At 37.0% G+C, this 14,254-nt stretch overlaps 2 protein-coding genes and 1 long non-coding RNA gene across 3 annotated transcripts; 2 read left to right on the forward strand and 1 right to left on the reverse strand.

The window, feature by feature from the left end:
• Positions 1 to 413: 413 nt before the first annotated feature.
• CHR1 (chromatin remodeling 1) lies at positions 414 to 6,471 on the reverse strand. Its single transcript, XM_086637425.1, has 15 exons — positions 6,108 to 6,471; positions 5,704 to 5,967; positions 5,495 to 5,599; positions 4,648 to 4,994; positions 4,364 to 4,559; positions 4,056 to 4,231; positions 3,576 to 3,645; positions 3,306 to 3,495; positions 2,799 to 2,894; positions 2,627 to 2,721; positions 2,424 to 2,543; positions 2,105 to 2,224; positions 1,919 to 2,017; positions 1,709 to 1,816; positions 414 to 1,075 (listed from the first exon to the last, which is right to left on the reverse strand). The coding sequence occupies exons 1-15, from the start codon at positions 6,174 to 6,176 to the stop codon at positions 827 to 829; spliced, it is 2,304 nt and encodes a 767-aa protein (XP_086493551.1). The 5' UTR covers positions 6,177 to 6,471; the 3' UTR covers positions 414 to 826.
• Positions 6,472 to 6,651: 180 nt separating this feature from the next.
• LOC147545258 (uncharacterized) lies at positions 6,652 to 7,507 on the forward strand. Its single transcript, XR_015223935.1, has 3 exons — positions 6,652 to 6,885; positions 7,095 to 7,129; positions 7,281 to 7,507. It is a non-coding gene; the product is annotated as an uncharacterized LOC147545258 (long non-coding RNA).
• A 2,554-nt stretch (positions 7,508 to 10,061) lies between these two features.
• LOC147545259 (guanine nucleotide-binding protein subunit beta-like) lies at positions 10,062 to 13,996 on the forward strand. The gene is made up of 6 exons (XM_086637087.1): positions 10,062 to 10,633; positions 10,786 to 10,880; positions 11,718 to 12,142; positions 12,231 to 12,588; positions 13,096 to 13,209; positions 13,597 to 13,996. Exons 1-6 carry the CDS (start codon positions 10,528 to 10,530, stop codon positions 13,630 to 13,632), a joined length of 1,134 nt encoding a protein of 377 aa, XP_086493213.1. The 5' UTR covers positions 10,062 to 10,527; the 3' UTR covers positions 13,633 to 13,996.
• The last annotated feature ends 258 nt before the right edge of the window (positions 13,997 to 14,254 follow it).

Consider the following 14,254-nt stretch of genomic DNA (forward strand, 5'->3'; position numbering starts at 1 on the left):
TCAGAGGAGAAAGAAGAATTTTTCTTTTTTTATGAAGGTCACCGACAACTATCATTTGTTGACAACTCTTTGCTGAAAATAATTATTTGTAGACGACCATATGCCAACGTACTGATAGAGAAAAGTGGTGGTGGGTACTGGGTCTAGGGGATTTCCCACCAAAATTTTCATATGCTGCCCAACAGAAGTTGTATTCCCAGACGCCACGGCTAGACAATTTTCGGTCACCGGTTAAATTGATGAATTATTTTCACATGTTTGCGCAAGAAAATGCATGAATAAGTACTGGAAAAAATGTCTACTTTTTTTTTTATAAAAATATGTGAAACGACGTCGATTCAAATTGAGATAATCCTGAAATAATCCTAAACCAAATAAGTCATCATCTAAAATAACAAGAAATGACTATTGTGTTTAACAAAAAAAAATGACTATTGTATTTTTTATAAGACAAAGTACAACAACATCCATTCAATGAGTCGGAACTCAAGCCAATCAGTTCGAATAATAAGAAAGAAATTTCGATGAAAAAACAACATTCAATCAAAATTACAAGAATTCCCCCAATAAGGTAATATAATCCGTAACATGTTTCTGTTTACTGTATCTGACCACACAAAAACTAGCTTCCATCCAAAGGAAACCATCCCCAACCTCAGAAACATCAAGTATGCCATTTTTCTAACATATACAAAAAACAGGTAAGCAGAAGAGGGCTTCTCCAATAATTGTCACAAAATTTCTGTGAAAAAAAGATAACCACAGATAACCGGTAAATGATTCTAGATAGCCCTCACCAAAAAAATAGTTCGATCTGATCGACTTATCAGCTATTGAGTGTGCTAAGCATGCCTCCGCCAGTAGCTGGTAGAACTACCTCCCAGCCTGGCCCTTTGAGAGGAACTGCACTCGCAGCAGCTGGAATATTATCGGTGTCTTCTTTCAATTGTTCAACAATCAGTTCCAGATCACTCCGGTTCATGACTTTCTCAAGATCTTCATCGCTTATATCAGTCTGAATCTGCTTCTCTTCGGGATCTTCTTCATCTCGAAGCAGAGATAGAATATCTTCTTCCTGAAATACAATGATTCTGTTTAGAAAAGTTTTTTTGTCGATTGTTGGTGGTTACAATTATTCCAGGTTCCAAACATAATTCATGAGGCCCGGTTCTCCACTAAGGACTCCTTTCGGCTAAATCAACTAAAACCTGGGTGCAAATGATCCTAGGGAAAGATGATGTTACTAGCTGAGCAAATGATCCTAGGGAAAGATGATATCGGGGTTTCAATCGCTAAAGGTGGTATTGAATAGTTATACAAGTGGCAAAGCAAAAAAACTACACTAAAGAATTTGTACTTAATACAAGATAATAAAGTGTGGTATATGAGAGCTTCAAGAGGCATGCGGAAACTTTAGACGACTCTTGTGTTCTACCAAGAAATTAGTCTAAGCTGTCGTTTGTTTTCTCACATTTGCTGAATCTGACTTGTCTGGGTCTGAATTGGGGAACTGAAGTGGGCCAAAAATTAACCCAAATAAGCCATTTGAGCAAGACATACAAGTCAGACAAAAACAACATTCTAAAATCTGACTTGAGTTACTCCAGACCTCCAGTCAATTTTGGATATGACTTGGGAGAAAAACAAATACTACCTTGTGATGTGTTTAGGTTACACCCAAAAGACTACATTACAAGAGAAGACAAACCTCAAGGACCATAGTATTAGATTTCGTGCTTTCCTGCTGAAATTGTCCTTTACCAATCACCACATGTTCAAGCTTCAACTTACTGAAAGCTCTCTTCAACATACGACCCTGTTAACAAGAAAACATATTCAGGATTCTCCACAGACCATACAAAATGTGGGGTAAAGAAATAAATAAATAAAAGTAAATATACAGCAATAAAACATTCACCTCCACAGATTGGGCAGTGGCGAGCCTGTAAACATGAACAGGCTTAGTTTGGCCAATCCTGTGGCATCTGTCCATGGCCTGCAAATCCATCTGAGGATTCTGCGTATTATTAAACGAACCATCAGTCAGGTTGTAAGCCCAAGATTATACTGATAAATAAGCACGAAAGGACCATAAAAATCTTACCCAGTCACTATCATATAGGATACAGGTATCAGCAGAAGTGAGATTGATTCCCAGCCCACCAGCTCTAGTACTCAAAATAAATATTCTATAACTGCTGTCTACATCGTTGAACTCCTTGATCTGCTCAACAAACAAATGCTTCGTAAGCAATAGATGACCACTCTATGTTTAATGATTTACTGGCATTACCTTAAATATTTACATGCAAAATGAGGTAAAGTATAGGGTACTTCAGTTAGCCAATGAAGAACAAATGATCCAGTAAACAAAGCATGTAGTGCGAATAACAAAGATGGAACATTAACCAAAAAGCCCATACCTGTCTCTTTCTTTCATCAAGATGAACTGAACCATCAATCCTACAAACTTGAAGCCCCTTCTCACTGAAATAGTAATCTATTAAATCCAATACCCTCGTCCACTGAGAAAATATCAGGACCTGTAATAGGAACACTTTTAAAGTGATTTTGCATTACAAACAGTTAAGTAGAAAGCCCCCAACATTTAAAATAAGAAACATACTTTGTGCTTCCGAGCTAGTAATTTTTCCAATAACCTGTCCAGCAAGCGAAACTTGCCACACTGCTCTACCAACTGTTCTACGGGTGGATAGAAAGCTGGGGAAACAACAAGCAAGAAAAATTGTTAGTAGAAATTTTTACTGAAAAGTTCAAAGGGCAAGTAAGATGCATACCTGACCCATCATAAACTGATTCTAAAAGGTCAGGATGATAGCAGTTTTTCCGAAGTTGAATCATCAAGTTGTTCAGCTTGCACTTAAATCCTTGTTCTGCATTCAAACGAAAGCACGTTAAGAGGAGCAATGCAAGAATAGGCTGAAAATAAGGTCCAACAGGGAAAAGGTCACAGATACTGAATGTAGATCACAACACTAGCATTCAGATATCTGCACTATCAAGTCCAGTATTTTTCTCTCCTATACTGGTTACTAAAAGAAAAATGGTACAATATGGAAAGGAATGACAACCAAGTTATGTTGGTTACTTGTTTACATTTTTAACTCGGCTATTTGAGCGAAGAGTTGCTACACACGTTCAAGTGCAATATGTTAACAAACAAGAAACCCGTTGAAGGTACAGACCATCCTTACAAGCATCTACTGGGAACCTTAATCACATGCAAATATTTGTAGCTTTTCATTATCTGTGTATTAGGTAATATAAGTAAAGTAATAACTTACTCCTGTCTCCTTTCTCCACAACATAGTTTTCAAATGTTTTGTTAACCAAATGATCCTGGATTTTCTTTTGGTGCTCAGTCATAGTTGCATATAAGATGATCTCCTTTTTCCGGGGTAGCATTAGCTCAACGTCTGCCTTTAATCTTCGGAGGAGGAATGGGCGTAAGATTGCATGTAGTTTCGCTACCACCTATGAATATTCATATCTCCTTAGTAGATACATATAGAGTAGTTAAATTTACAAGATATATCATCAGCAAGAATGCTTACTTGAACCCTTCTTCCCTCTTCCAACTCTTCTTGTTCAGTTTCAGTTTTGCACTTCCCTGATAGATCAAACCTGCATATGAAATGCAACAAAATAACCACCTGGACTGTTAAAACCTGCAGCATACACAGCACTCAAACACCCATATTGTTGAGATTTATTGAATAATTGAAGAAAGCACCGTGCTTGAGTATATTATATGAACTCTATGGCATATGAAAATGACAAAGCTAATATTGTTAACACACGTATTGTTGTGATTTATTGAATAATTGAAGAAAGCATCGTGCTTGAGTATATTATATGAACTCTATGGCATATGAAAATGACAAAGCTAATATTGTTATCTTATTTTTTTAGAGATGAAGTCGCATATTCAAAGGAAACAACATCAGCATGTTAACACATAGTTACACAGATCTACTGGAAATCAATAGTTATAAAAGAAAAAAATAAACAAACCAAATAAATGTTTAATTTACCATGACTCAAATTCTTCATGGGATGAAAAAATATCAGGCAAGATGAAGTTCAACAGTGACCAAAGTTCCGCCAAGTTGTTTTGAAGAGGCGTTCCAGTTAGTAAAAGCTTATTTTCCATCGGCAAGTACCTCAACTCTCTTAATAACTTGCATTTTGAATTTTTCAACCGATGACCCTGCAAGAATATACAGCTTGGTATATTAAGAGCACTTAAGCACTACATGGTTGCGACTTGCAAGCATGTATCTGAAAAGGAATTAAAAAGGGTAAGTAGTGTATGAGTGTGCGCCAACGTATCACTACTAACCTCATCTACAATAACATATTTCCAACTGTAATGCTTCAAATACTTTTTAGCGTCATTCATTGCAACTTCATATGAGGTAATTATGACAGGAAAGTCGGGCCCAACTGCTTTACCCTTTGGCATGTACTTCCTTATGATCTCCAGCCTATCATTCTTTGATCCATGGTAGATAACAGCTTTTATCGAAGGAGTGAACCTATATTACAGACAAGAGTTGTAGAAAAAAATTTGTTATGTTGAAGTGGACAAATTACTTGGAGGGGGAAGGGCAGATCAAAATTTACCTTGATATCTCATTGAGCCAATTTGATAGTGTAGAAAGAGGAGCTATCACTAAGTAAGGTCCGTTTAAGCCCTTCCCTTTCAAATGAGCCAAAAATCCAATTGTTTGAATAGTCTTTCCAAGACCCATTTGATCTGCTAAAATCCCATTCAACCCATTCTGCCAAAGTGAAATCAACCACTTCACACCTTTGATTTGATAAGGCTTCAAAGCTCCACCAGTCAGTAGGGGAACAAGTACAGCCTGCTCTTTCGCAACTCTCTGCTCCTCAGTAAGGCTAGAATCTTCAGGCGTCGCACCATCTTGGGTTCTTGATAACATGACTGCAACCGCTTTCTGGGCTTTCTTCTGCATAACATCATTACATGGGCAAACAAGGCATAATCACATCTCCATTGCATATTGGAATATGATTATCTGATTACAAATAGACACAACAAAATATTTCAAACTCGTAACCTTGAGCAAAGGTATATAAAAGCTTAATGCATCTTTCGAGTTTCAACTCACAATGGTTATTCGTTGTGCCCATGTTTGTAAATGGCACAACTATGGCGTAAATGTATGTACATGCACAACAGCAAATGAAATGAAAAAACAGTCTGGTGCTGTGTAAAGCAGTTTCAGGGGAGGGGGGCATAAAATTTGTACGATTTTATGTAAAAATGTTTGCAGGGAAAACAAAACCTTTTGTTTCTTTAATGAAAGCAGCCTAATAGATTTTGAACTCTTGACTGATTGTTCTTTAGGGCTTTATCGACCTACAACTTTAACAGGGGAAAGACATATATGCACAGTAAAGTACTTCATAAAACATTTTCAAGAACAATGGGTAAGAAGAATTTTACAGAGTTGTATTGATTGGTGGCCTTCTTTCTCTTCCCACCACGGCCTCTTTTTTTGGTAGTAACGGTTTCTTCTTCTGCTTCCTTTGGTGTTTCCTCCACGCCGTTCTGTCAAGGAAAAAAGTCACACATTTTAACTCAAATCAAACATATATAAACTGATTTCTTTACAAGAAGGAAATGAAAAAAAGGAGGATTTTTTTATAGATTACAAATGTGATGTCGTCCATTTTCTCCAGCAAGAACTCGGAGTAGAGTTTTGTCTGTGTCAGAAGTTCATCCAATTTGTTGAACTGAGTGTCGTTCATTGTGACCTCTTCCTTTACCCCATCATCCTCCTCCTTCAAACGACTTTCCTCTAGTTTTTCTTCCTCTTCGGCCATTTCTGATAAAACGGAAGAATCCCCATTTTCTCCATCTAGATCTATAACAGTTTTGCCATCAGAAACCACTCCATTTTCCTCCTCGCACATACCCTGATAAACAAATTTATACCGTAAACCCATGAATCTAATATGATCTACTACAAAAAGAACACAAAAGCCCTAAAATTTCGATCTTTAAAAAAAAAAGTTGAAAGAACAAAAATGGTAGATGTATTGTAGAGAGAGAAAACCTCTTCTCCAAGTACGGATGTTGGAGAATCAACCGGTACGTCGGTCTTCGCATCAGTAGCGGATTCCATGGCTTAAACCGGATGACCTTCCGCAGCAGAAGAGAAGAATCCGAAGTGAAGAAGACGATCGAACGAGAAATGAGAAGTCAAGCAAACTAGGGTTTTTCTACAGGAAACAAGGGGAAATTGTGAAAGAAGGTGGGAATTAAAAGTGGGATGGGTTATTTAGGCGGGAAAATAAATTTTGTAAAAGCCCGAAAAGTTGCCCGTAATTACAATTGTTGGCCTTGTGTATCTCGAGGCGAGTAGCTATTGGCTCCGCAACGAGATGTGCCAAATGAGTCGGTGTATGTTCAATTTCAATAAGGCCGGTTGGAGCATCTAAATCGTTTTGTCAATTAATTTTGGGTTATTTCCTGATTAGGCCCTAAAGTGTGGCCGGTTCGGGCACCCATCCAAAAGTATTATGGATTGGCTCGGCTACTTAAAGCCCAAAACCGAAGGCTTCGGATCGGTGTATGGATGAGGCCCCTGGATAACCGAGAGACCGAACCGACCCGTTACCAAACAAATAAACAACCTAAAACCTAACCTACCTCCCAAATTTCTTCACAAACAGGCAAACACTCGAAGTTCCACCACCATCTCTCGAAACAGACTACCATCTCTCGAAATCCACCGCCGGACGTCCGATCAAGCACTCGAAATCCAGCACCGAACTCAAGCAACCATATCTCTTCCATTCGTCTAGTACTCTCTCTCTCTCTCTCTAGCTAAGGTAATGACTAATGAACCAAAAAATTTTCTTAGGGTTTGTTTTTTCTTAGGGTTGTTTAGTCTTAGGGTTTGTTTTTTCTTAGGGTTTGTTTAGTCTTTGGGTTTGTTTTTTCTTTTTTGAAGTTCTTAGATGATGATTGGTTGTAGTTGATTACTAAATCTAGGGTTCATTTAAGTGTTTATTGAGTTTTTTTTTTTCTTCTATTTCAGGTGATTATACCTCCCTCTCTCTACAAAATCAGAAGGTAACACAACTCTATCTCTCTAGATGATGATTAGTTGATTACTAAATCTAGGGTTCATTTAAATTCAGTTCAAGTTCAAGCTTATTCTCAAAATTGAGTAATGAATATATTGAAAAGTTTATTCACTTAAATTGATTACCAAAATTTTCAGGATCACCAAACTTAAATTCAGTTCAAGGTTATTCTCACATGGGTTTCATCTAAAAACATCAACTAAAGCTATACCAAGGTTTGCTTTCTTCTCCTATTGTTTTTTTTGTTTGAATTGATGATTTGGTATGAAGTATGATTCTCTGGGGTTTGATTCTTTTGTACATAGTGGGGTTTATAAGTAAATGATATAACAGCGAACAAGTTTCGGTACAAATTTAGTAAATGATATAGTGGGGTTTGTTTTCTTTTACACTAAAATTTCAATATCTTCATAACCCTTGGTAAAGAACACAGTCCAAGAGAGAAGAGAAAGTGAGTTTATAGAGAAAGATGAGAGGAAGTAATACTTTGATTGGTGTGATAAACTTTGTTACTTTCTTATTATCAATCTCAATATTATTATTAGGAGGTGGAATAGGTTAAGTAGCCAAGCAAATAACATAGATTGTATGAAATTTTTACAGTGGCCATTAATCATATTTGCTTTTGCTGTCACTGCTAAAGGTTCATTTAGAACTGTCATGAACAAAGCTTATCTTGTTAAATTAAATTGAGCTAGAATGTTTAGTTTCATTGATACTTATACTTTAATTAGTTTTGATCCATGTAGCTTAATGAATGTGGAATGGAGATAACGTTCTTAGTACGAGGAACGGAAGAAGGAAATGATTTGGAGGGATTTAGCAATCTACGTTTTGAAGTTTGAACCTATGTTTATCATTTACTTTATCGCTTAATGAGTTAATGTTGAGAACCTATGTGACTTGATGATTGTGATTTAATGCTGAAAACTTTACGTTTTTAACTTGTAATTGCAGCAGGTTTATGTAGAAATTAGAAATTGCAGCAGGTTTATGTCGGAAAATGAAAATTTGGTGTATTAAAATTGCAGCAGGTGTATGCCAGAAAATGGAAATTAGGGTTTTTAAATTACAACAGGTGGTTCGGTAATCCAACCGAACCAAACCGCTCATATAGTGTTCGGTTGGATAACCGAACCGAACCACAACCGGATTGGCTCGACCATCATTTTTCAGAAACCGCTACTTCCGGTTCGGTCTTTGGATGGCCTGAAAATTTCGGTTATCCAACCGATGAACAGCCCTATTTTTCGATGCATCTACTAAGAAGTCAGATTTTAACTTTTCAATGTCTTTTCTTCTTTTATTTCCCAAATAGCTCCCAACTTTATGACCGGCTTCTTGTCTAGCCCCCTACTTTATCAAAAATACCCAGATGGCTCCATTTTTTAGTTACCGTTATAACACCGTTAACTAGTCATCACCTTCTCTCCTCCATCTCATCACCTATCTCTGCCACCTCACCTTCTCGCGCACTTCATCGTCTTCTTCGGTGAAGGTCGCCAGCCGGCCAATTTTCCGGTCGGACGACCTTTAAAAATAATTTTTTTTCCTCTCTCTAACACTCCGGCGAAGGTATGCGTGAACAGACCTTGAAGGTCCATTCACGAGCAGACCAGACCTCCCAAGTTGGGATGGTTGGGGATGGGGTTGAGGCTCCCAAATTCAAATTTGTGAATTTGGGAGCCCCAACTCCATCACGTTGGAATTGCCCTTACTTTTGTGAATTGGTAAACTTTATTATCGAAATGTCTTAAAATTAATTAGTAAAATGTTAGAAAAAATATGAACAATTTTATAAAAAAAAAGCTAGAAATTAGTATTTGAATTTTGCCATGGAACTCATATATTCTATTAAAATACAGAGAGTTGTATTGAAATGAAAATAATACCACAGACTTATATGAACTTATGAGATTTTATCTTTACAAAATTTGTGGGCGTTGCAGGTTGAATGTGTATTGGTTCAAATGGATGTGGAACACGGGTATGTTGAGTATAAGAGGACTCGATAGTCCATTACAAGTGTATAAACGGTAGCTTATCTGATCGAATATTATAGACATATTTGTATCCGATATCAGATAAGCTATCGGATATCCGACATCCCACTGATATTATATATCAATACTCAAATCTAATAGTATTAATGGATATCGGATAATACTCAATATCCGAAGAAAAAAAAAATCATTATTAAGTTTTTAACCATTAGATCTAAATAATAAATCTCAACCATAATATATATATTATTACTAACAAAATTTGTATTTTTATTATTTTTATATATTGCTTATCGGATGCAGATATTTATCGGATCGGATATTGGTGTATCCAAATTTATGTCCAATAAGCAAATATCCGATAAGGAATATCTGAATATGTGAATACATATACAGATACGGATTGGACGTCGAATATTGGATTATCCATCGACACTTAGTCTATTATTTCATCATTTGTGTCAAACTGACATGTGAAGTCTGACCCATAGGCTACCCACAAGGGTAGTGGATTTTATGTCAATATACTAAAGGGTGCATATCCACCTTCGTAGTAATTCACGAGTTTTACTGAACTCGCCTATCTGTGGTCGATCCCGCATAAAACTGGATTTTATAGGCACTCTGCCCCAGACAACGTTTTGTTCATCCGACTACCCTCAACAAAATACTCCATATCTCTAATAAGCAGACATAAGTGACACGTCGATTATGATGTCCAACTGAAACAGAGGGGAGTGTTATTCTGCTATGCATTGAATTTGCAAGAACCATGCATTATCCAAAGATCATAATAGAGAACGACTCACAAATTACTTTCTCTTGCCAGACAATCTCATCCCTTGGTAACTTCGACCAATACTCAGCGATATCCGACATCTATAAATTACTTTCAGAGTCCTTTCAATTATACTAGTACTGCTCAAGGTTTACAATATTGCAGCACATGAGTTAGTAGCATTAGCAGTAAACAACCGTGTCTACAGTGTTTCCGAAAAATTAATTACGACCAAATGTGGTGGGAGTGGGACCAATATTGACCAGATGGTGGTTAGTCGCCGGCTACTCGTGACTCTGGAAACCTGGTCCACCACTCTTTTCTCTCCACCAACAACAACCCCAATGTCCTTTGAAGTCTGAACCTTCCTTCCCCACTTTTCTTCTTCTTCCCCCATTCCTTCCTTCCTTCCTTACTTATTCTTCTCGGTCTTATCATCATCATCATCATCAATTGCTACTCGTCTCAATTTCGCAGAATGAAAACTAGGGCTCAAATTCAGTTCAAAGATTTAATGGAAGTTTAAATCAGTAAGTACTATTATTTGGTTGGGAGTAGGAGACTAGTATTTGGGTTTGTTGTTAGTGGTAGGGGGGGTTTGAGATGTCTGTTGAAGAGCTCAAGGAGCAACACTTAGCTGCTACAGCTAATGTCGATTCTCTCAGAGAACGGTTAAAGCAAACTCGACTTCTTCTTCTTGACACAGATGGTATACTTCATTTACCAACTCTCTCTCTCTTTCTCTAGATTTTCAGTCTTTGATTACTACTTTCTTACTCTAGAATTGATTTTGATGTTCTCAGATCTCTCTCTCTCTCTCTCTCTGTCTAGTTTTATGTTTATGTTGATCTGTTTGTGCAGTTTCTGGTCATGCCAAATTACAAGGAAGAACTCCCATCAGTTTTGGACCAACGGATCTGGTTTGCTGCAGGACATTGCAAGGTCACGCTGGAAAGGTAAACATTTTACCTTATCATTCTTGTTGTCAATTGATATATAAAGGTTTCAATTGGTGAATCTTGCTTATGTTTTATCTATCACCAAGATGTTAATTTTATACTGTAATGTATACACTTTTAGATTGATTATTGTTATTATTAATGGATAGAGAATCTGTATATTCTTATTTTGGACATCAAGTTGCATAGTTGTAATCATCTGCAATATCTCAAATTTACCAAGGAATAGTTGTATGTTTAATGCCGAAGTTTTGGGTCGTAAATGGATAACATTGGTCCGCTAGCATTCAGTTGTTCTTTACTTTTGTCGTTGAATATTTGTTACCTTAGGTGATTTAGGTGTCTTGAGCAATACTATTGGTAGAGGGATTAGTCGAATATGCTATCTATTCATTTGGACATGATACGTAGGTAATGATATAGCCAGTGAGATTAGGGAGAGAACTTTAAGTATATTTCCTTTTAAGGTTCAAGTTACAAATTATTTTATCGGGTGCCTCGGAAATTCTCAAATATGGAGGGCCTCGTTTAGTAGTGAAATAACTCACACTACATGTGTGTGGACTATATATTATATATATATATTTTTTCTAGCGGATGCCTATTTGTCAAACGAAAATGGACCATATGCCCTCCGACCTTTTTGGTATCTACAAATACGTCGTGTACCCAAATCTAGAACGCTAAGCTATTGTGGTAATTTTTAGTGTATTTATAATTTGGTAAAGATGGTAGGTTGCCGTAACACTTCCGGTTTATCTCTCATTCGTAGTGTCATTCTTGTAAGCAACTTTGCTTTTGAATTTGAGATTAAATCTTCATTTTTTTACGCAGGTCTACTCATTAGATTGGGCTCCTGGAAAGAATCGAATTGTCAGTGCATCTCAAGATGGAAGGTTAATTGTGTGGAATGCTCTAACAAGTCAGAAAACACACGCAATAAAACTACCTTGTGCATGGGTCATGACATGTGCTTTCTCTCCCAGTGGTCAGTCTGTTGCATGTGGTGGACTTGATAACCAATGCTCTACCTTCAATCTGAATTCACCAGTTGACAGGGATGGGAATTTACCAATATCAAGGATTCTTAGCGGACACAAGGGATATGTGTCCTCTTGTCAGTACGTTCCGGACGAGGACACTCATCTAATAACCAGTTCAGGCGACCAGACATGCATCTTGTGGGATGTTACCACAGGCCTGAAGGTTTCTGTTTGTGGCGGTGAATTTCCCTCAGGCCACACTGCTGATGTTTTGAGGTATGGTTGGAATAACATTCCCCATTAAATAGTATCCTGCTCGCTTACTTTCTAGTATATGTGATTCTCTCGGACATTTATTTTCCAGCGTCTCGATAAATGCGTCAAATCCAAAGATGTTTGTGTCTGGCTCATGTGATACAACTGCTCGTTTATGGGATACTCGAAAAGCTAATCGAGCAGTTAGCACATATCATGGCCATAAGGCTGATGTTAACACTGTAAAATTCTTTCCCGATGGGCAACGCTTCGGAACTGGATCAGATGATGGTACCTGCAGGTTATTTGACATCCGGACAGGACATGAGCTCCAAGTCTACCATCAACAACGTTCTGATGGAAGTGTTCCTGCCGTGACATCCATCGACTTTTCGATATCTGGCAGGCTTTTATTCGTTGGTTACTCAAATGGCGATTGCTATGTATGGGATACCTTACTAGCAAAGGTACTTGTTCGCCAATTTTAATTTCAAACCTTCCAACCTGTCTTTGCCTTAATATTATCCATGCGATATGTGAAGAGAAGAGTTTACTTTGGTTCAGACTTTTGCCTGTAATAAACCTTTGTCGATATTCGTGTTAGTAATTGTAGTAGGAGGGTAGTAAAGCAACCTCAATACATCGAACTATACATTATGTTATACTAACAAGTATAGGTGATTCATTTCTTTCCTCACATTTTGTCATGCTCTGATTCATTATTGTATATTTTCATGAACGGCATTGCATGCTATCCTTTGTTATCTTGTTTCGTACCTCTTGATCTTAACTGGTACTAAACTCAGACAAATATTTGTTGTATCATAATTTCTGATGCTGAAGTAAAATGTATAGTACATTAAATAAATAAATAAAAAGCTAAAATGGGTACCAGGAAAAGTCAAGATATTCTAAACTCCTGTAGTGGTATTGGACTCATTTTTGTTCTCTAACTATTACCTTCTTCATCTCAGGTTGTTCTGAATTTGGGCTCTTTACAAAACTCACATAATGGACGAATCAGCTGTTTGGGGTTGTCTTCGGATGGGAGTGCATTATGTACAGGAAGTTGGGACAAAGACCTAAAGGTAAGATTTTTAACTGCACTGGTTATTGGTGGTATAGTTTTCTTAAACGAAGTATGTGATTTCAAGATAAATCATTGGTTTCTACCTTCAAGTATATCACACATGACATTTGCCCATGACAGATTATAATATAAGATGAGTCGGACAAATTACTATCTTTCAGGATATGGGCTCGACTTATTTATAATTAATATATTAAAATTATTACAAGGGAAGGAAAACAATAGAGAGGAATTTGTTACATCATCCAAACCTCCCAGTTAACTACCACATCTATATAAGATACATCTTTCACTTCCTTGAGGTTCCTAGACCAGAGAAACACAGTTCCGAAAAGTATTTGTGTGTCTTAGAAGAGTAGCAAGTAACTGATCATCTATTATGCAGATTTGGGCTTTCGGAGGACACAGAAAGACGATATGAGTTTCCAGTCACAGATGATTTAAGTATTCAAACAACTTTACAAGGACTGTCCGAGTCACTATATCCCGCAGCCCTTATTTTCGTTCATCTCGAATTGCTTTCTCCATCTTTGGGATTGTTCGTGAGCTTACAACATGCCGTCTCTGTCGATTTGAAGGAATTAGGTGTAATACCCACTTGATTGAATCGGAGGTATGTTTGATTCGGTAATACTAAAACGATTGCTTAATATAGAGTCGAAAGACTGATAAAAGAACCATTATGTATAACTAACTGTCTAGTTAATCTGCACAGTCAATGTCTGTGAGTTATGTTTGTTTCGCTGTTGTATTGAAGAAGTAAAATAAATCAAATTCACAGCTAACCTATATTTTTCGGTGATATTAGACCCGCTTTCATCCTTGTTTTCAGGGTTTAGGAAACAGTGCAGTCAAAATTAAACTTGCCAATTCTCATCAAGAACTTCCATAATAGTTAAGATTCAACTAGGCTAAGTTGGATGACAAAAATTTCAAACCCATTAACTCATGATTCTCCAACTTCTCAACAATGTGGGTTATTTCCTCACCACCTGCAAGTTATAATATACTTGAAATTTTTTTCCATTCAAAATGATAGAAGT

This window comes from Eschscholzia californica, unplaced genomic scaffold (assembly GCF_041429995.1).
Source record: "Eschscholzia californica isolate CP2 unplaced genomic scaffold, dmEscCali1.0.p SCAF_4, whole genome shotgun sequence".
Taxonomy (NCBI): domain Eukaryota; kingdom Viridiplantae; phylum Streptophyta; class Magnoliopsida; order Ranunculales; family Papaveraceae; genus Eschscholzia; species Eschscholzia californica.

Excerpts from the sequence above, each read along its gene's own strand:
- LOC147545259 (XM_086637087.1), top strand. The coding sequence starts at position 10,528 with ATGTCTGTTGAAGAGCTCAAGGAGCAACACTTAGCTGCTACAGCTAAT. Across the intron at positions 10,881-11,717 it reads TGCAAGGTCACGCTGGAAAG|GTCTACTCATTAGATTGGGC; the intron begins GTAAACATTTTA and ends TTTTTTACGCAG. Across the intron at positions 12,143-12,230 it reads CACACTGCTGATGTTTTGAG|CGTCTCGATAAATGCGTCAA; the intron begins GTATGGTTGGAA and ends TTTATTTTCCAG.
- CHR1 (XM_086637425.1), bottom strand. The coding sequence starts at position 6,176 with ATGGAATCCGCTACTGATGCGAAGACCGACGTACCGGTTGATTCTCCA. Across the intron at positions 2,722-2,798 it reads ATCAGTTTATGATGGGTCAG|CTTTCTATCCACCCGTAGAA; the intron begins GTATGCATCTTA and ends TTGTTTCCCCAG. Across the intron at positions 2,018-2,104 it reads TCCTATATGATAGTGACTGG|AATCCTCAGATGGATTTGCA; the intron begins GTAAGATTTTTA and ends AATAATACGCAG.